At 36.6% G+C, this 21115-nt stretch overlaps 2 protein-coding genes across 2 annotated transcripts; one reads left to right on the forward strand and one right to left on the reverse strand.

Moving 5' to 3' along the window:
- Positions 1-4130: 4130 nt before the first annotated feature.
- Positions 4131-5653, reverse strand: LOC140036213 (uncharacterized). Its single transcript, XM_072077532.1, has 2 exons — positions 5502-5653; positions 4131-5292 (listed from the first exon to the last, which is right to left on the reverse strand). Exons 1-2 carry the CDS (start codon positions 5651-5653, stop codon positions 4131-4133), a joined length of 1314 nt encoding a protein of 437 aa, XP_071933633.1.
- A 9645-nt stretch (positions 5654-15298) lies between these two features.
- On the forward strand, positions 15299-17202 carry LOC113729716 (cytochrome P450 76T24-like). Its single transcript, XM_027253968.2, has 2 exons — positions 15299-16201; positions 16594-17202. The coding sequence occupies exons 1-2, from the start codon at positions 15299-15301 to the stop codon at positions 17200-17202; spliced, it is 1512 nt and encodes a 503-aa protein (XP_027109769.2).
- Positions 17203-21115: the final 3913 nt, after the last annotated feature.

The raw sequence follows: 21115 nt of genomic DNA on the forward strand, positions 1-21115 counted from the left end.
CCCTCGGATCTATCTGGGTTGAAATGGATCCGGGCTCGGATTTATAGATCCGCGGTCGGATCTTTCTGGGCTTCCTAGGATCCGAGCTCGGATCCGTGTTTCTCTGCAATAATTGCAGAAACTGCAATTTTTCAAACTTTTTTCCCCTTTTTCGGCCAATTTCAATTCACACATTGGACAAACATTTTATCAATTCTAACCTCCTACGCACATGTAATATACCATAAACACAATATCCATCCTCTCAAAACACAACAAACACATTTACATTGGAAATCGAGGGGTGAGGTTCTTTGGTCATTTTTGCACTTTTACACTAAAATGGCATTTTTTGGCCTTAAATACATATCAAATGAGTCCATGAGATTTTATAACCATGATATCACCAAAAACTCACTTGAAATGCACAATGCATGTATATGCATGGGAATTTTAAGCACTTAAAACACAATTTGGTTAGAAAAACTCCCTTAAACCACGTGTTCTTGAATTGCACCTTCAAGATGGAAGTTCCGACATGTAACTAATTTACCGTGTATAAAATAGAGGTGTAGAGCTGTATAATGCATAAGAATACTCATATAACCTACATTTTTTTGTAGTGTTTAAAAGAGTACTCATATAAAGTGAGAACTAAGATACGCGCGATCGCGTTGTTCCACTCATATTCCTGAAATTTTAGAATATATACAAAATGTCACAAACAAAAGTATGTAATCCATAAGTTAGGTTATTTATATAATAACAATACAAGTAGCGTGCAATCAATGCTGCCCAAGTTTCCCATGAGTACCACATGTTGTTGGTTTGGGTATTCTTTGGCTTCGACGTGGTTGGTTTGGCACTACTGTATGGACTTGAGTAATATGTGTCAACAGTGTAGCATCTTGAATTTCAGTGCTTGTGCCTTCACCTCCTTCACATTGCTCAGAAACATCGCGATGTGAGTCCCTATCGGGCGTAAACTCTGTGTACGTCACAGGGGACCTGTGATAATGGCCAATCGATACACCTCCCTCATGCATGACTTCGATCTGAGGTGTGACAAAAGTAGATGCCCCAGCTTGGTCTTCAGTTGCCATCGAACCTCCATGGAATCCAGTTTGTATGGCGGGTTCTGGTGATCGGAGTCTACGACGTCGCCCACCGCCATGCTGACTTCCGTGGGTATTTCTAGGAGCTCGCTGAATACGACATGGATCAGGGTATAGTGGAATCTCATGTGGTACGTGTGGAGGACGAAATGCAAGTCGGCGGGACTCTCCTACATGATGCAAAGATATGGATGCAAAGTCCCTCAACTCTTGAAAATATCCACTGTGTTATTCATCACTAACTACAAGAGAGTCATGTGCCATGAAATACATGCGAGACATGGCATCGCTCTGGAAAAACAAATATAAGAATTAGAAGGACATACAGTGGTAAAAAATAGTTTAAAAGGTCAGCAAACTATTTATGATTATTAAAAGTGGGTTGGAAATAAACTATACAAGGTATTGTGCCCTAGCGCTATCACCCTGAAAGCCCTCAGGGAAAGCGGGAAATCGACTCGGATTTGAAATATAAATCACCGTGCGCTCCCGATACCACTGAACATACTCATCCGATGGATATGTAGTATCTTCAATTACTGTGCCATCTTGTACATGCACACGTCGATCAGTCCAAATATCAATATATTGTCTATGCGTGGTGCTCCAGTCTTGATTCGCCCTACCACGACGATCTAGAGAATGTAGAGCTGCCTGATTATCCGTCAACCTCATATCAGGCAGGGACTGATGAAACCCAAACTGCCGCATAACCCGATGAGGGAGGTGCGGCTCAACTACATCCCACCAAATAAAATACGTTACGGACCTCCAAATGTCCTGACCTGCAGTACAATACGCAGGAAGAGAAGCGAGAACGTCCTCCGAATATGGCTGCCATATGAACTGAAAAAAATATAAAATGAAAGTTGTTTCATTTTTTGTATTAAGAAATAATAAAACTTCCGAATGTTCAATTCTAACAAAGGGAACCGATCCGAGCTCGGATCGAAACTGAATGAGTGCCGATCCGGCAGGGTTCGGATGTAGGCCTGCGGAAGCACAAACGATCCCTCGGATATCTTAGAAGAATTTTTGGATCCGAGCTCGGATCAATGGATCCGCGGTCGGATCCGTCTGGGCACTTAGGATCCGAGCTCGGATCTGTAGTTGTCTGCACTAATTGCAGAAACTGCAATTTACCAAACTTTTTCGAATATTTTCCAAAAAATTCCAAAAAACGCGGGTGAAAACCGATTTATGAAATCTAACCTCCCACGCACATGTAATATACCAAAAATACAATACCCAATCTCTTAAAACACATCAAACACATCTACATTGCAAATCGAAGGGTGAGGTTCTTTGCTCATTTTTTCATTTTTACACAAAAAAGCCACTTTTGGCCATTACATGCACATCATACGCTAGTCAATACCTCTTCAACCCGCAGGCCTGTCAACTGATCTCGGAATGCGGGCACAACATGCCTAACAACTCTGTGTACGTCCAAGTCATTATTCCACCTAAAAATATAAAAAGTAGGAACCTGTTTAGAACAAATTAAAGTTGGTTCGATATCAAATGTCACGGAAACACCCGAAATAAGGGCGAAACGACGCACCTAGCTCAATATGGACCAGGGTAATGCTCCAACGGTGCGATTCGGTCCGGACGCATGGTTGGTATATATTCCCAAATCCAGAGCTGTTAGAAAATTAGAATTAATGTTAAAATTGCAAAATGATAAAATGCAAAAAATCGAAGATAAATGTCCCTATTGAGTGCAATGTACCTGTAGCAAAACTAATAGACCGGCAATAGCCGATTTGGCAGGATGCGTGACATCACAAAATGACCGATAGAGAGTTGCCAAACACGCACTACCCCAACTATATTGCCCAACAGTTTCCAAGTCCCGCAGTAATGGAAGATACAACAAAGGGACTTTGTTGCCGGACTTATCGGACAATAAATGTCCACCTAATATCAGTAAGAGGTAGATGCGCGCACGCTGCCTACATTCCGCATCTGAAGCATCGGGTGGCAACTCTGTATCCAAAACTCTTGCTAAACATCCCAACTTTAGCCTCTGTCCATCAAAGTATCCAACTGCAGGAGAAAATCCAAGGAGCTCCTCACAAATGGCTCCCCACTCCTGAATGCTGCGGTATGTGTCTACCCCTATAACCGGTGGACCATCGATGTGCAACCCCCACAACACCTCTACATCCTGTAATGTCACGGTAGCCTCTCCAACCGGTAAATGGAATGTATGCGTCTCGGGCCGCCATCTCTCGACTAAACTTGTGATCAAAGAATGATCAATCATCTGATATCCACTCTCAAGCACTCCCTCAAATCTAGCCAAGGCAATATAACGAAAAATCCGATCAGGAATAGGCGTATGCTCCCAAAATCCTCTGTCACACCGTCTGATATCTAACTGATTGCCCTCAATATGTCCGTGAAAAATGGAATGCGCCCGGTGTGCAGTTCCCTCGGATATAATGTCGTGCACGTATGGTCCTGGATGTAGGCCTGCAGGGATAGGAGTGTCGGCCATAATCCCAAGCAAATATCTACATCAATTAAAGACCATGAGTTATGCATAAGTAAAACCCTAAAAGTGGGCAGTATCCAATTTTGACCTATAAATCGCGGGCACGGCTTTTTTTTTTAGCAAATTTTGACCATAGAACTAAGATACATCGAGTGAGAACTCCATTTCTATCAGTTATTTTTTTTTTAGAAACATTTGTTATCACTCTATGTATTTATATACTGCAGCAATGTATTTGTAGTCATATTTTAAAACTTGGTTTGACAAAAAATTTGGCAGAGTCTCCCCTATAAAGCGGCTATAACTCCCTGCCAATAGCTCCTCAAAAATACTTTGGGGCTGCAGGTGTAAACTGGAAATTCAATACTTATCAAAGTACATAACGAGGGATGCATTTGACAAATGATCAATGAAAGTCACTAATGTAGTTATTTAAAATAAATTCAGAATCGAACACAAATGAACTAGCTCGAACCCCACGTTCAAAAAAATTGAACTGGCATGAAACTCAAATTTCTAGGGAGTCGATCAAATCAAGGCCTATAATTCAGACAATTTCTCCTATTGTGACCCGTCTGATGACAATTTCGACATCTTCTTGGTTCGTCTGGATCCCTTTCATCCATCTCATTCCGAATTCTGCTAGCTCGAACCCGCCCTGCCCGATGTGTAATAAATTTGCTCTTGTCTGCCTGCAGCTCCCACCCAGGATGGAGCCAAGTATCTTGATGCGGCAATGGGTTAAACATGCCTGAATACTGGACCGTCCACCTTTTTTTGGTAAACTGCTGGTCCACAAGCAATTCCGGATTGTCACCTCTATTCCTGCACATCGCCAAAGCATGTGAACAAGGAAACCTGTATATCTGCCACTTTCCACAAGAGCATGTCTTATCAAAAAACCTGATGGTTTGCGTATTGCCTCCTTTACCATCGACACGCCGCCCTGTGATAACCTTATATACGCCCGATGGGCCATCGAACTCAATGACTCTGTGGGCGCCTGCCTTCCGCTCAGCATTTTTAAAACGCCACCATATCTTTGGGGGAAAAGGATTGCGACAATGTGAAGCATCTTCCCTTCTCGTCTTAAATAACGCAACTGTCCGATGAAATGTTATGTCAATGCATGCACAAATTGGCAAATGCCGTGCCCCGTGCAAGACATTATTATAGCTTTCGGATATGTTGGTAGTTAGAATACCCCAACGACGGCCATCGTCGTGTGTTAGGCACCACTTTTCTGAACTAATGGCTGACAGATAATTCCAAGCATCTAGGAACATGCTCCGTAGTTCTCTTCTGAACATCCGCCACTTGCGTAATTGTCTTGCCCTTCCCATTGCCCAACACAACTTGCGAAGGTGTAAACCTTTGAAGTGTGTCATCAAATTGCTCCTAACATGTCGCAGACAAAATCTATGGTAGGCTAAAGATTCCTCCCAATAGTCAAAGTGTGTCATGGTATAGATGACACCAGTGTGGCGATCGGAAATGACACAGATAGGATGTCGATCAAGTGCCACATTATATCTTAATTGTTCCATAAACCACGACCAACTGGAAATCGTCTCCTCATCAACTATGGCATAAGCAATTGGCAGAATCTGGTTGTTCGCATCTTGCGTGACTGCAACAAGGAGTTTGCCCTTGTATTCGCCACGCAAATGAGTGCCATCAACGCATATAACCGGCCTGCATATGTGGAATGCTTCAATAGCCGGTCCAAATGCCCAAAATACATACTTAAAGGTCTTAACTCGATCCGAACTATCCGAATGATGCGACCACTCCACCACGGTGCCTGGATTGGATTGCACCAGGGCATCGAGATACTGTGATAGTTCGGCAAAATTCGCTTCCCAAGATCCAAACACAACCCAATTGCTTTACGTTTGGCATACCAGGCTTTTTTGTAAGACACATCAACCTTCAAGTTTTCTTTAACGGAACTTAGTATGTTCTTGACCTTTAATCCAGGGTCATCTTCAATGCTACGGAGGATGTGCCTTGAAATAAAGGAAGCCGTCAGGCTTGTATTATTATTTCTAATCATGTCGCCCAAGCAGTTATGGTCATTGACCCACTTTGTAATTTGCCACATTCCATGAGTCTTTTTCTTTACGGCTCTAACACACCAGTCGCATGGTGGATACGATGGGCGCGGTTGAAGTGGAAGGAGTTCTTTCAATTGATGACTTGCATTTAACAAACCACGTGTTACTCTTACTCTCAATAACTCTGAACTCCCTATTGTGATTGATGGACCACATCCTAACTGCTCGGCTGAGCTGCTGCTTACTCTCAAATCTCATATGAAGACGTATATTATTATTCTCCTCACTGAATATTACAATACGCTCCAATCCATCCTCCTCTTCTATATCATCATCATCTATGTTCCCAAGATCGGAGAAAAATGCGATTCCTCTTGGCACATATGCAGAGCTGCCAGCTGTGCTATTGCGTCTGTCCAAGTGGAACATATCGAGGTTTACTCTTAAACCCCCACCTTCATGCTCATCATCCGAGTCACTACCAGACACATCTTGCGACTCCGACTCTTCAACCTCTTCCGCATCAACTTCCGGGTCATCTTCTTCCAGATCATCTTCAAGAGAGCCAAGGAGCCTATCATGTATACTAGCATATACATCATCTTCAGCTGAACTGCGACAACCTTGCCCAGGGTTAGACTCGATCCCATTTGGAGAAATATGGCATGATGGACCTGGATCTCCAAAACTTGGAATCGAATCCAGGCCATGAAAATATTCCTGGGCACCCATGGACCCTGATGTGAGCCTTGGTTCTAATGAATCCATAGATCGATCATCATGCATATAGTGACATGCCGATGAAGTCTCTGGAACGACTGAACTAGAACCGAAGTTAAACTTTGTTGGATCCATGAATGCATGTACAAGCGACATCATTGGACCAACATTACCTATTGGTCCAGTGAATACGCTATTAACTACAGGCATTTGGACGATTTCTTCCTTCTCGATATAAATCTCCGCCATGTATGAAACTCTTTCGATCCAAAGATCGTACATTACATCAAGAGTTTCATCATCCACCACTGCGGAAACAGTATATTTGGAACTCTCCAACGGTTGACGAAGAAACAATTTCAGCTTGAACATCCCTTTATCGACCCCAATATAGTGGTAAATCCTGTCAACCAACTCCCCGTATCCAATTCTATACCTCAAAGTGAATGTCCGATTGGAAGTACGAGGCAAATAACAAACAAAGTCACCCTCGTAATGTATTTGTCCTCCCCAGTATAGGTTTACCCGCAGAGGTCTTTCTACAGACATGTTTGTAAAATGAATCCCTATTTTGGGGACAATATATTAGAATTAGTAGTCCAAGGGTCCAAACAAATGAAAGAGAATGGACTGTAGGTCGAAATTGAAACTATTATATAGACTAATTTCGATCCAGATGTTTATGAAAAAATTGAAAACAGGTATGAAATATGCTATAAATAACGATAGCAATAGCCTAAAACTCCGAACGCAATTTTTAGAAAATTTGGACAGAGTCTCCCCAAAAAATAGACGTCAACTCCCTGCCAACCAATCCGAAAAGGGAACCCGATGAAGTAGTAATCACATTTGCCACACTACATATTGTCAAGAGACCATATAATTTTCAAAGTACAAGCGTAAGAAATGTATTTAGAAGTTATATATATTTGGGCTCCACATTCACACCGCATAACAAGATCCACATTCACAATGATGTGATATTCTAGCTATGAATCTTACAAAATTAATGTTGTTTTTCCCTGTAGCAGATTTTGCCACTTTTGTAGCATTATAGATTTTGCCAACTACAAAAAATAAATCCGTCAATTGACTTTCAAGGTTGGTCATTGACTTTCAATCCATCAATTAGCCTTAAAATAAATCCGTATTTCATATTCTAACGCCCTTTTCTACAAAAACAAAATTTAACAAACTATACTATTTCAACTTGTCGGCAAACATCCAATAGTTGTAATATAACATAAATTAGCTAATGGCTTGTATCAAATCCGAATTAAGCCTTATGCATAAGAAACGGTAGTTGTAATATAAAATAAATAACCTAATAGTGAGTTACCCTCACAAAGAAAGATCTACAAAAATTTTGACATAGTCTCCCCTATAAATGGCCTCAAACTCCCTATCAAACAATCCAAATATCCATGAAATTCAAAAGCTCCAATCTATAAACTACATAATGCCAATAAAGTCTCAAAGCTCCAATTGCAAAACATACAATATCCAATGTACATAGTGTTTCGACCAAAAGTAATAGGGTCGATAAATAGATTTTAAAAAAAAAATCTGATGAATTTTAAAAGAATTCTACAAATGGGGCATTTTGAGCATGGGATTACATCCAAAGGGTCTTCGCATTCAGCAAATGCGAACTCACGGAGCTCGAATTTTCGCACGACGAAATCCACAAAAAATTTTAACAAAAAATAAAACCACACCTCGCATTTATTATTATGAAATGCGAGGATCCGAGCTCGGATTATTTATGGCATCCCTCAGATCCAACAGGGTTCGGATCCTTCTCAACAGATGATCAGACGAGCCCTCGGATCTGAGTTAACAACTATGGATCCGACCTCGTATCATAAGGATCCGAGGTCGGATCCTTCTGCCTTTAGTCGTATCCGAGCTCGGATCATGCTTTTTCTGCACTAATTGCAGAAACTGCAAATAAACTGCAACAAATTGGAAACAGAAGAATTGCCCGAATTCGAAAAATATAACGTATTTCCTCAAATCCACCACAAAAATTACAAAAATAAGCACAACCCACATCACATTTACACCCAAATTTCACAACAAATCTGAACCTGCTCTTGGATGAAAGTATTCAAGTATTCATTAAACTTAAAATGCTATACGTGAGGCATTGCAAGTGCAAAAGCCTAACCTTTATGCTGTTTGACAGTAGCAATGGGACGGCAATGCTGGCAAATTTTGGGAAGCGGCAAACGCGAAACCAGTCTTTGGATGCTCCGGTCTGCTCCGGTCTTTGGATGCTTCGATGTGCAGAAACCAGCTCTGCTTTCTTTGTTTTGCTATTCAACAATTCCGAATTCTTTGTTTGGCTGTTCGACAGCTATTCAACCAGCTCTTTCTTTGTTCTGCTTCTCCCACTCACTTTTGTCTTTTTTTTTTCGAAATGGGGTCTTGGCGCTGGATAGTGCGAGCTCGATGAGCTCGCATTATGAAAATGTGAGCTCACTGAGCTCGCATTCCCGGAATGCAAGCTCGCATTTTCAAAATGCGAAGACCCCCATTTGTAGAAACAACTCCAAAAACCGCCCTCGTTGTAAAATTCTTTTTTTTTTCCATCACAAACTAAGAATTCACCCGGGGTATAACGGAATGCAAGACTAGAACAGCTATTGAGGAAGAAGCTCTAGCAATAAGAGCTGCACTTATGATGGCCAAGGATGTAGGATGGACTAAGATAGAAGTCCAATCAGACTACAAATTGGTGGTCAACCAAATCAATGCAAGTCAAGACATTAGCATTGCAACAGTCCTAGAGGATATTGAGAAGATGAAGGAAGGTTTTGAACAGTGTAACTTCTCTTTTGTGTATAGAGTAGGGAATATGTGTAGCACTAGCTCAACATGCAATCAAACCGGTTCATGATATAAAATGGGACGATGAGTTCCCAGTATGGCTAATGGATATAGCAAGAAAAGATATGTGGGCAGTTGTCCCTTTTTGTAACCAACTCTTGTACTATCAAGTGTTAATATGTAAAAGTACTATTTCCATTTGTTGGAAAAAAAATATTATTTCTTTTTTAAGAAAGCTTATGTTTATCAATTTTGAATTGCGTTTCCAGCCAACATGTATAGAACAAATTTGAAAGTTTTATAATTGATAATAGGACTAGCTAGCAAGGTTAGAGTTTCTGCTAATATCGATAAAATGATACTTAAAAAAAAAAGAAAAAAGTTTACGTTTAAGTAAAAACTTATAACTTTCAAATTGAAAGAACAAAATACTCACATAGATATATCCTTGTATGTTTGTTACAGAATTTTCGTATAAGATCATATCATTTCTCACTACTTTTTTTTTTATAATAATGAACTTTTTGAGTTACTGAAATACAGAAAGGTGTGTGTGTGTATATATATATTATGGATATTAATATATATTTGAAAAAAAAAAGAATCTCAATTAGCAAGTCTTTGCTATCTTTTCTCCTTTTAAAGTACGTCACTAAATAGGCTTGCAACTTCTTGTTGTTGTTGTTGTTGTTGTTGTTGTTGTTGTTGTTATGTACTCCTTTCCATTTGTCCTTGCAGCAATTATGATTTATTGGACTTTAATTTACACCATTAGTTTTGGAGTTTCAGGCAGTGTCCCTAAAGGCCTATCCTATTAGTGCCATCATAGTGGTTGGTTTTGTATCAGTTGGCACGCTTTTAGTGTCAATTTTGCGAAAGAAAAGTAGCTTATAACTTAAAAGTTACACACACTTTTGGTTAACTAGCTCCCGATTGAGACAGACCTCACGTTTTAATTATTTGTGAAAGTGAGTTAATTTGGAAAAATATCTACATGTAGGGACAATATGTATGGGTATATATATTTATATAATAAATTAGATGTAATTTAGATACAATAAGTATTATCAAGTTTGTATGCACATCCATTAGAAAAATTCTATATATGACTGTGTCTATGGATGAGGTGAAAATAAACAAAAAAAAAAATTGAACTAAATTGGTTTGAGGGGAAATTTTGACTAATGGCCTTGGTAAACAAGAGAGGTGAGAATTGTTGATGGCAACTCTTGGTTTGAGGGGAAATCTTGACTAATCCACTTGATAAACAAAGAGAGGTAAGAAATATTAATGGCAACTTTTAGTCCATGGGGCACATGAAGACATAGGGTTTGAGATGGCACCAAAATATTAATCATGCAATAAATACCACTCTATGGAACTTAACTACTCTGATTACTCATAGCCATAAAGGTAAATTCTTGCTGGGCTAGGCTTCTTTATATATAGTTAAGTGGAAACTTATGTTTTGGAAATCAATATTGTTCATAAAATAGTTCATTGCTTATGTTAACTATACACCAATTTTTTTATCATTTGATTAATCATTCCAATTTTTTCTCTAATTTTGACCAATTTTTTACTATTAAAATGTAAATTGAATGTCACAATACTCTCAAATAAATGTCATTTTTTTTATTATGTTGCTCTATTCATTAAAATAATAACATAACCAAATGATTTTACAAAATTATACTATTTCATATATAAATAAATAGAGAGAAATTTAATCGAGAGGATTCTAGCCAGTTTTTTGCCCAGTCTTATAGGCTGCTAGTTAGGGCATATGGAACGCTAAGACTAAGGACAAGGAATTGATTTAGTTGGCTAGACTAGCTGCTGTATAGCCTTATAGTCCCATCAAAATGGCCTTGTCTGAAACAGCGTTTGTTAGTTGATTTTTTTTTTTTTTTGGTTCGAGTTTGTTATCGATGCATATACGGAACTTGCTTGTATGTATAACACAGACCGCAGGCAGGAACGGTTGCAGGTCCTAGTGATTTTGTGCATTTTACACACCGCGTAACTTTCTTTGCACATTGTGTAACTTTGTTTGCACAACATGTAACTTTTGAACAAATTTTTGTGGCTCCCACACACGTTGTGAAAATCGAGGTACACGAAGTGATCTGAGTTGTATAAATTTTTTGGGTCAAATCATAGCCGTGAACTTCCTGCCCCTCCTCCGTATAACTCTTCCAATAACCTGACAAAACACTGACTTTCACAAGTATCCGGTTAAGTAAGGTTTAGTTTCTTATCTCTAGGATCTAGGCAAATTTGATCATTTATGTATTATTATTTACCAATTTAGTCCGTTATCTATATGAAACAAATCCAATATAGGATTTGTAACGGAAAATTAGAAAATCGTATCAAAATTTAAAAAAAAAATTGTTCCCTTTATCTTTGTGGTCGTATCCAATTTAGTTTTTTATGTTTCACTATGTACCAATTTAAACCCTTATATTTACAAAATAAAGTCAATGTAGGACCTTTAATAGAAAATTGGTGAACACTAATGAGTTAAAAAAAAAAGGAGCAGAATACACAAAAAAAAAAAAAAAATCCTTGGGATAGAAATTGATGGAATTGCGAATGGGGTTTGTATAATTTTCTTTATAACATGCTCAATTTTGTTTCAATGGTACATGTACTGTGCAAAGCAACACCACCATTAGGGTTGCCTAATTTTTCATTGAAATTCTTTTATTGGTTTTGCTTTAAGGAAATAATGGTTTAATTTGTTAGATGGTGACGTGTAATCGACCAAATTAGTAGGCGGTTTAATTTGGTAAGGGACCATAATGGTCACTTTCAATGGTGCACATGACGTGCACACTACCAAATCCCTTAACGTTTTTTCAATTTTCTATTACATTGCTGTCATTTTGTAAAGTATTGGCAGATAGTTATACATAAAGAACCAAATTGGTCAAAACTTGCAAAATAAGAGACCAAAATAATTATTTTTCCCTACGAGATTGGTTCAAAAATTAGAGTTTTTGGGTTCAAATCTCACTAAATATAAATGCAGTTCTTATTAATCCCACCATTATGGTAACTTTTAAGGCTTAGTCATGTATAGCCCATTGTAATTAGCATCAAGCAGTAAATTAGCCCATGTATTAAAAAAAAAACTTACAAATTGCCCCCTACTAAGTACTAATCAAATGTATGTGTCTAGCAAAAAGACAATGATGCCTTTATTATTAGCCATTGTTAGATGAGTAAATGGCAAGAATGTCCATTGAACTATCTAAAATGGCATGGTCTGGTTACCGAATTTTTTTCACTAAAAAAGTCACACAACTCCTTTAAATGGACCATTTGGGTTACTCTCCGCTAAATCAATTGGAAATGACCTACAATTTAAGACATTTTTGCCACTGAAAACCTTCAATAGGAAGTCAAGTTTGCTTCTTTCTAGTTGGTTTACCAACTAAATTGGACATATGATCCAAAAGATTTGTTTTAAGGAATTGAGTGATCTTTTTGCCAAAAAAAAAAAAGTTCGGTAACCAAAATGTACCATTTTAAATAGTATAGTGACCAAATTCACTATTTACTCTTGTTAAATCTCTTTTCCCTTCTCTTTCATTTTTATCTTTTTTTTCTATTACGTATAGTTCTCTTTTTACTCCTCTGTATCAACTGTGATGTACAAATTTTGAGAATAATGTACTAAAGAAATTTTTTTCGTGGTTTAACATATACTATTTTTTTAAATAAATTTTTTGATACATAAATATATCTATCATTATTTAGTTATGTAAAGCATTTAAATATCGTAAATTATTATAGAAAATAAGAAATCATGCATTTTGTAAAAATAATTTAAGTTGTTTCTATTGTTGTTTAACAATTTTTTGTCGTGCATTAATTGCTGATAAAATGTTAATAATGCCCTAGTATGCATTAATTGTTAATAAGATGTTTATGATGCACTATTCATTAAAAAAATTAGAAACTACATAAAATAATATTAATAAATTTACACTTTTTAGTTTCTTATAATAATTTAAAATAGTTAAATATTCTAAAGAAGAATAACTATAGTTGAAGTGTCAAATAAATTGTTAATAAGCATAAAGAAGAAAAGAAAATGAAGAAAGAGAGAAAATATAAATAAAATATTTATACTAAATATTTAATTTTTATTTCTAGTAATAATTAATGTATAACAAGAATTTGTTAAGATCCATCCTTTAAAAGAGATTTTGTTGTTATGAGATTTTGAGATAACTCACTTACTTTTGAAAGACACGGGACTTAAGCTGACTTTTAAACAATTTGTACGTTGAACTTAAACTGCTTCTTCTCCAACCTGTCCTACCATCAAAGGCAAATGGCCTTCCTGTTACAATTGGAGGTACAACTTTTTTCCACTCGCTGGGGGAGAGTTAAAATAGAAATTACTTAGAATAAATATGTATTTTATAATTTTTTTATGATAATTAATTTTTTTTAATATGAAATTCTTAGCACATTACTATCAAAATTTATATTTCATAGTAGAAATTAAGGAGGAGGAATACAAAATTTAAACAATAATAAGAAAAACAACAAGAACAAAGAGAAACGCACAAATGATCATTTGACAATTAATATTCTAACAATGAGAGCATAATTATCTTTTTGCTACCCAAATACATCAGACTAGTGTCATCAGGGAGAATTTATAGGTTTCATGAACTCATGGGACTATTTGCTACTGACACCTAATTACAAAGGGGGCAATATTTCGCTTGCATTATAAACACATTTTTCAATTCACATTTTTATATTTTCAACCACCTTTTTATCTCACATACATCAAATCACAAAAAAGTGTTACAGTAATTATTCCAAATAATATTTCAAATAATACTCTAAACATTTACGCTAAACATTTTTACCTGGGCAAAAATCCTTTGTCTCAAAATTATGTTCTTCAAGCATCAATTGCACCTCGAACTAGCTTTTGTTTCAATTTCTGTAGTACTCTCAATCGATTTTCGATGATTCTATACTTAAAAAATCGTACCTGCGCCACAAATTGTAGTACGTACAGCCTGCTGCTAGCATTTAAGATTCAATCACTTAGGAGGTTACAATTTCTAATTAAAATTCAAAGTCGGTTGGCAGCCTAACTACCTCTAAATTAGGGCTAGCTTATCGTGGCCCCAAAGCTAGCACATTAAAGTTCTCCTAAAATTAAGTAGTAGGCTTGGGAAAAAAAATGCAAACTTTTAATGATGAATGATCTCTACCACGCTGAGAAGGCCTAAGTCTAATGATCAAGGTTGAAACTCCAAATTTATAGGTTTTGGATTCAAATCCTCCTTCCTCTTTTCCGCTTCCTAAATTTCATATTCCTCCTTTGCTAGCTAAAAAAAAAAAAAAATTTTTGTTTTTTGATATCTACTTCAAATATGATTCTAAGGTGAAAAATAGCACTCATTCATCAAATCATAGTCGTAAGATTTTCTTGCAAATAGTGGTGGATAATTTGGATTGAGTTCATTTCATAGCATAAAATGTATAAGTTGTCAGGAATAAGAGATTCTGAATATAAATCCCACTATCCCTTCCTCGTTTCTTAAATCCTATCATTTCCTTACTGAAAAAAAAAAAAAACAGACGTAGTTGGGCAGGTGGCAAACCTGTTCGTTTTGTTTCATTAATATGAAATTCTTTGACATAATATTCTTTGGAGTTAGCTTTAGAAAATCCTCTAGTGCATTAGCAAAGTACAGTTAGCAGCCTCTATTCTCTTCTTTCTGTAGCTCACAAAAGTGAAGCAATAGCTAGAGTTTCCTTTCAAGCGCCGAATGTTCTGAAACAGGAGAAATCCCTCTCTTGCCTATGCAATTAATTCTGGTGACTGTATATTAGCAGTAAAATCACACGGGATTCAGGGCAGAATTTGCGTGATTCAGCCAGCAAACATCGCTATGAAACATTGTACCGCACTTTGCCAATTCTTCATATCGCAATTTCCCTGTGGCGACGCCTATATAAATGCATCCTCCTCCAGCACATTCTAAGAAATCAATAGGTGCACTGAGCACGCATATAACCTTAGAAAAAGTGGCATAGGCAGTGAAACTATGAATCCTCCAACCATCCCTTTTTGGCTGCTAGTAGTACTGTTTTCTCTTATTGGCTATTGTATTCACGTTGTCATAACGAATTTCAGCAAGCACAGGGCCAAGAAACTCCCTCCAGGACCTTCCCAATTTCAAACCATCGGTATGTTCCGAACCAGTGAACCTTTCCACGCATCACTTGCGAAAGTCTCTCAAACTTATGGACCTCTATTGTCACTTAAGCTGGGAAGCAAAACAATGATAGTTGTTTCATCACCGAAAATTGCCAAGAAATTTCTTCATGAGCATGATCTTGAGTTCTCTGGCAGATTACCTGTTGATGCCGCCACAGTATTTGACCACCATAAACTGTCTATTGTCTGGTCACCACCACAAAGGCCCTGGCGCATTCTTCGCAAAGTATGCAAAGAACATATATTTTCATCAGAAAGACTCAAAGCTGGTCAAGGGCTCCGCCAAGAAAAGGTGCAGCATCTGTGCAACTATGTACAAGAATGTTGTATCAACGGGCAAGCTATAAATATTGGTGAAGCTGTCTTCTCAACATCTCTTAGCTTGATGTGGAACACCTTCTTCTCGGTTGATTTTGGACAATCAGATTCTATCTCGTCCGAAGAAATTAAAGAAATTGTATGGTGTATGCAGAAAACTCTTAGCAGTCCCAATCTTGCGGACTTCTTTCCCATCCTCAAAGCGGTAGATCCCCAGCGTCTAAAGGGTCGAGCCAAGTTTTATATGGGAAAGCTACTTGATATTATTGATGGTATCATACGCCGAAGAGTACAAGAAAGAGACGCATCTCTCGCTTATACAAGGAAAAATGACTTCTTGGAAACCCTCCTTGATCTTAATCAGCAAAATGAAGCTGTATTAAGCTACCGTAGCTTGAAACATTTCCTTCTGGTGAGTAAATGCTCCTGAATTAGCAACACAAACTTTAACTGGGTACTTATAACTCGTGAATTATGCAAAATCAAGGTAGTTTTTCTGACCTGATGACCATAATATGATGCAAATAGCTATTGCTTAGCATTGCTAAGAATTTAGAAGCAATTCCAATTTGTTCTGGCCGTTATTTTGGAAACCGATAATCTTCAATTGAACTCAATCAACGTGCTTAAGTCTGAATCAATCTTCAGTGATTAATCAATAGTTAAATGATTTGATATTGTCATGTATGTCAAGACTCAAGAGGCCTGAAATAATAACTCGTGTGTAAATACTCATTAGCTGTGAATCAGAATATCAACTGAAACAAAAAATGATTGGCTGATCAAATCACTTCTCTATTTCAGGATTTAGTCATTGCAGGGTCAGAAACAAGTTCAAGCACCGTGGAATGGGTGATGGCAGAGTTACTACGAAGCCCTGAAATAAAATCAAAAGCTAGAGATGAGATCATGGAAATTGTTGGAAAAAGTGAGCTCGTTCAAGAATCAGACATCTCAAATCTCCCTTACTTGCAATCATTAGTTAAAGAGACCTTTCGGCTTCACCCCGCTGCCCCCCTACTGGGTCGCAAAGCTGAGAGTGATACAGAAATCCACGGCTACATGGTGCCACAAAATGCTGAAGTTATGGTTAACTTGTGGGCTATGGGCAGGGATCCATGCTTGTGGCCAAATCCAAATTTGTTCCTACCTGAACGATTCATGGACAGAGACATTGATGTGAAAGGCAATCATTTTGAGCTCCTTCCCTTTGGCACGGGAAGGAGAATTTGTCCTGGACTGCCACTGGCTCATAGGGTGGTGCACGTCATGGTGGCTTCCTTGCTTCATAAATTTGATTGGAAGCTTGAAGAAGAAATCAAACCAGAGCAACTTGACATGAGCGAAGAGTCCGCACTAACATTACACAAGGCAGTGCCCCTTAGGGCCATTCCTGTTAGAACCACAGTTTAATGATTGGTATTTGATAGGTTGGCATCCTATCTAGTTTAAATTTGAGGAAAGGAATGTAATTTTTATCATTAGAGTACCAAGAAAACACAATAACAGTGGGACTAGACCACTTAAAGTACGTATGCCTATAATATGTGTACTTGATATAAAAATGTGTTAGATATTTAGGTTTTGGTGTTTCTATCATTTAACAATTCCTATCAAGCATGCAAAATAGATACATTATATGCCTATCAATTATGTGTCAGCTGGACTTAAGTGGGGCAGATTTGAGAAGTTAGGATTCAAAATGTTTAAAAATTAAAATTTAAGATCCAAAGAAAAAATAAAATTCAAGGATGTAAAATGGAATTAGTCCGTGTATAAAATACATGTGTATCATTCGACAGAAGCACCGGGACTTTGCTTGAGAAAACGTTAGGTATATCATTTCGTAGAACCACCGGTGCTTTTTTGCCTTGTCAGAAATGTCAATGAGCATCAATGCATGAAACAGTTGATTCGAATCACAAAATCAATATGAAAAGTTGAAAAAAAAAAGCTCTATAAATAGGTAAATAAGACTATCGTCTTTAGCACAAATACATCGAATAGTCAAAAAAGACAATTTTACTATGATCATTTTACTACAACCATTAAATAATGGCACCCCCTAAATATTTAAAAGGCCAAGTTTCCGGTCGAGTAGGGTTGTGGTGTAAATAAAATGACCATTTTGCCCTTAATTAAACTGAAATGGAACTTGTGAGGCCTGTGATCCAGCTATGACAATGCTACTTCTCTTGAAGAGTGAAATGCTGAATGAAATCGGTGTTGCGCGTTGCCTTGAATAGTATCCTGCATCAAAGACTAATACTATAAAACAAAAAGAATCAGCAGCGGAATTGTTCAAAAGTGGTATTCCCAACAGCATCCTTGAATCAGTTCAGTTTTCTCTAGCAGCAGAAAGTGCTGGTACTTTGCTTTCAACAGATGTTTAATCAAACCCTATCAGGTCTTTGCAGGGCTTGTGATCAGAGCAGTATTAATCGAGTTGGTTGATGAGTCAAACCTGTAATGAACTCTCTAGCTTTAGAAAATAGTAATCAAACTTTACTTGATGTCTTGATAATTATGCCCAGGGCCTCGATCCTCAAGCACCGCATGAGGTGAACCGCCTAGTGCATAGATAATGCACAGAAAGAAAGCTGGAACATGAGAATGGACGAATTGCTTCAAACGGCATTACTGTTTAAAATAGTGTTTCATATAGCAAAGTTACTCGATTTGCAAACCAAAAACTACAAATCGTGATTCGCTAATACTCTGTAAACACAAGAAGGATTCTTGATAGGGATTCTTAATAAATTCAAGGGTAAATGGCAGCGAACCCCCTAAAGTTTGGTCTCAAAGTTACTTTGCTTAGAGTTAATTTTTGAGCACTTAGTCCCCTTTGGTCAATAAAAACATATTTGAGCGTCAAAAAAATTCCCACTGAACTTCCAAAAGTGCTCATAGTTCTACTTACTGTGGCTAATTAGAAAAATATAGAAGACACTTGCAACTTGCAAGGGACAAGAAACAGACAATTAACAAGCCAAGGGGGCCTAAGTTTTGAAAATTTTAATTTATAGTATGTAAATATATATTAAAATAAAATTATTATTTATTTTTTATTGTGCTAAGTGTTTAACTTTAAAAAAAGTAAACATATAATTTGATGATCCATAGTAAATTGATCTAATTTGATATATTATAATAAAAAACTCAATTCATAATTATTAATGGGGTAAAACAAAAATAATTATTTTATTTCTCCATATACAAATACACAACTTAACCCATTTGATTAAATTTGTTTGCACTCTTTCTGTATCAATTGCAACTATAGAATGGACATTTTCAATTATGACGATAACCAAGACAAAGTTCCGAAACAAGATGGAATATAATCTGTTAAATGATTGCATAACTATGTACATAGAAAGGTAAGTTGCTAGAAAATTTAGCACTACTTCAATTATAGATGAATTAGTTCTATGAAAGAACAAAAAGTTCAATTTACTTTTAAGAAAAGAGGTTGAAATTTCAAAATATGTTAACATAATTTTTTATCTTTTTTTAATCGAAAATAGTTATATATACATATATATTTGCACAGGTGACGTATTGAAGCATCTTCTCATCATGTGCAACTTGAATAGTTTGTAATAGTATAAGATATTTGATCAAAGGTTATTTTTTGTTTTAATTTTCATTATGACTATGTTGCATATTTATGAAATAGACGTACCTTTATAATTAAAGTTAATATTTGATATTTTTAGATGACATATATTTAAATATATGAAAATTATTTTGAACATAATATATTAACATAATTTTGCTAGGAAAAATTTTGATCCCCAGAAAAAAAAAATGTTGACTCTGTCACTTTCCAGATTCTCTAATGAGTTTGGAATTGATACAAAGATGCCCGAAAGAAAGCCTGCATTATAATCGATCTCATAGATCAACAAGGCTCTGAAAAACACATGGGAGTGCAAGCTGCAGCATCAATGGAGAGAAGGCAACGCCGCTGCAGATCATCTAAAGCCAAGACTAGCATGAAATTGAGGCAAGGAGAGGAACAGCACTATGTTGGATCACCAGTGTCAATTAGGAGTTTACTGACTTTTGATGATGTGGTTGGCATTACTACGCCAAGATTTTGTCTCGATGTAACCAGTGACGGAGCCAGAAAAATTTTTTAGTGGGGAAAAAATAAATTCTAAAATTTTTTACTTATTTTTTTAAGGAAAAAAATATTCATCAACAACTACAAATGATGCATATATTTCATGAAAAATATCAAAAGACAAACTCAAAATTATTAATGTAATAATAATTTTATTTAAAAAGCAAACTAAATCATTTACAATTGCTCATGACGAGTTTTCATATTTTGATAACGATTTACAAACTTTTCATTTTGAACTTTACGAAGTATATTTTTCTCAATATAAGTAACTAAACAATTATTCATTCAAGTATCTTTCATTCTACTTTGTAATCGATTCTTCACTATATTTATCATTGAAAAAACCCTTTCTACGGTAGTTGTAACAACAGGTAAAATCAAAGATAACTTTAAAAACATATAAATCATTAGATACATAAAACTTCAGGGGACATACTTGAAATTACATCAAATTTTTATAGGTATTATAGAAATTTAAGAGGGGCAATGGGGGCTTATAAACCAATATATACACAAAACTCCAGAGGCACCGTTGAAATTATATCAATTTTTTATAAATATCATAGAGATTTAAGGGGACAGTGGAGACCCGTGCCCTAGTGCTCCCAGTGTAAATCCACCACTAGATGTAACGGGTTTCCATCCTCCTAAGCACCAAGAAAAGAAAAAGGTTTTAGCATTAAACATTAAGCGGGTTTATTACCATTTATCCTAAGTTGAAAAGCAAAGGGAGATAGGGAAGAGAAACTATCAAATGCTCATAAGAAAATGTAATGTTATAGAAAACTACAAAAGATGCAACATGCAAGATCAAGTATTTGAAATAAAAACTGCAAACTGTTCTGCATGGGGATATATTCAGGGGAAAAAAAAAGGGGTTAATTCCACTTTGTCCCCCCAAACTTTGGACGATTATCTACTTAAGTCCCTAAACTTCAAAATGGGACACTTAAGTCTCTAAACTTATAAATACCTCTCACTTAAGTCCCTGAACTTATAAAATGGGATACTTAAATCCCTAAACCCTTATAAAATTGGACACTTCGACCACCAACGGCATTCAGGATTTGTTAACAATTTTCCTTAAGTGAGAGGTATTTATAAGTTTAGGGACTTAAGTGTCCCATTTTGAAGTTTAGGGACTTAAGTGGGTAATCGTCCAAAGTTTGGGGGGACAAAGTGGAATTAACCCAA

Source organism: Coffea arabica, chromosome 2e (assembly GCF_036785885.1).
Source record: "Coffea arabica cultivar ET-39 chromosome 2e, Coffea Arabica ET-39 HiFi, whole genome shotgun sequence".
Classification (NCBI taxonomy): Eukaryota; Viridiplantae; Streptophyta; class Magnoliopsida; order Gentianales; family Rubiaceae; genus Coffea; species Coffea arabica.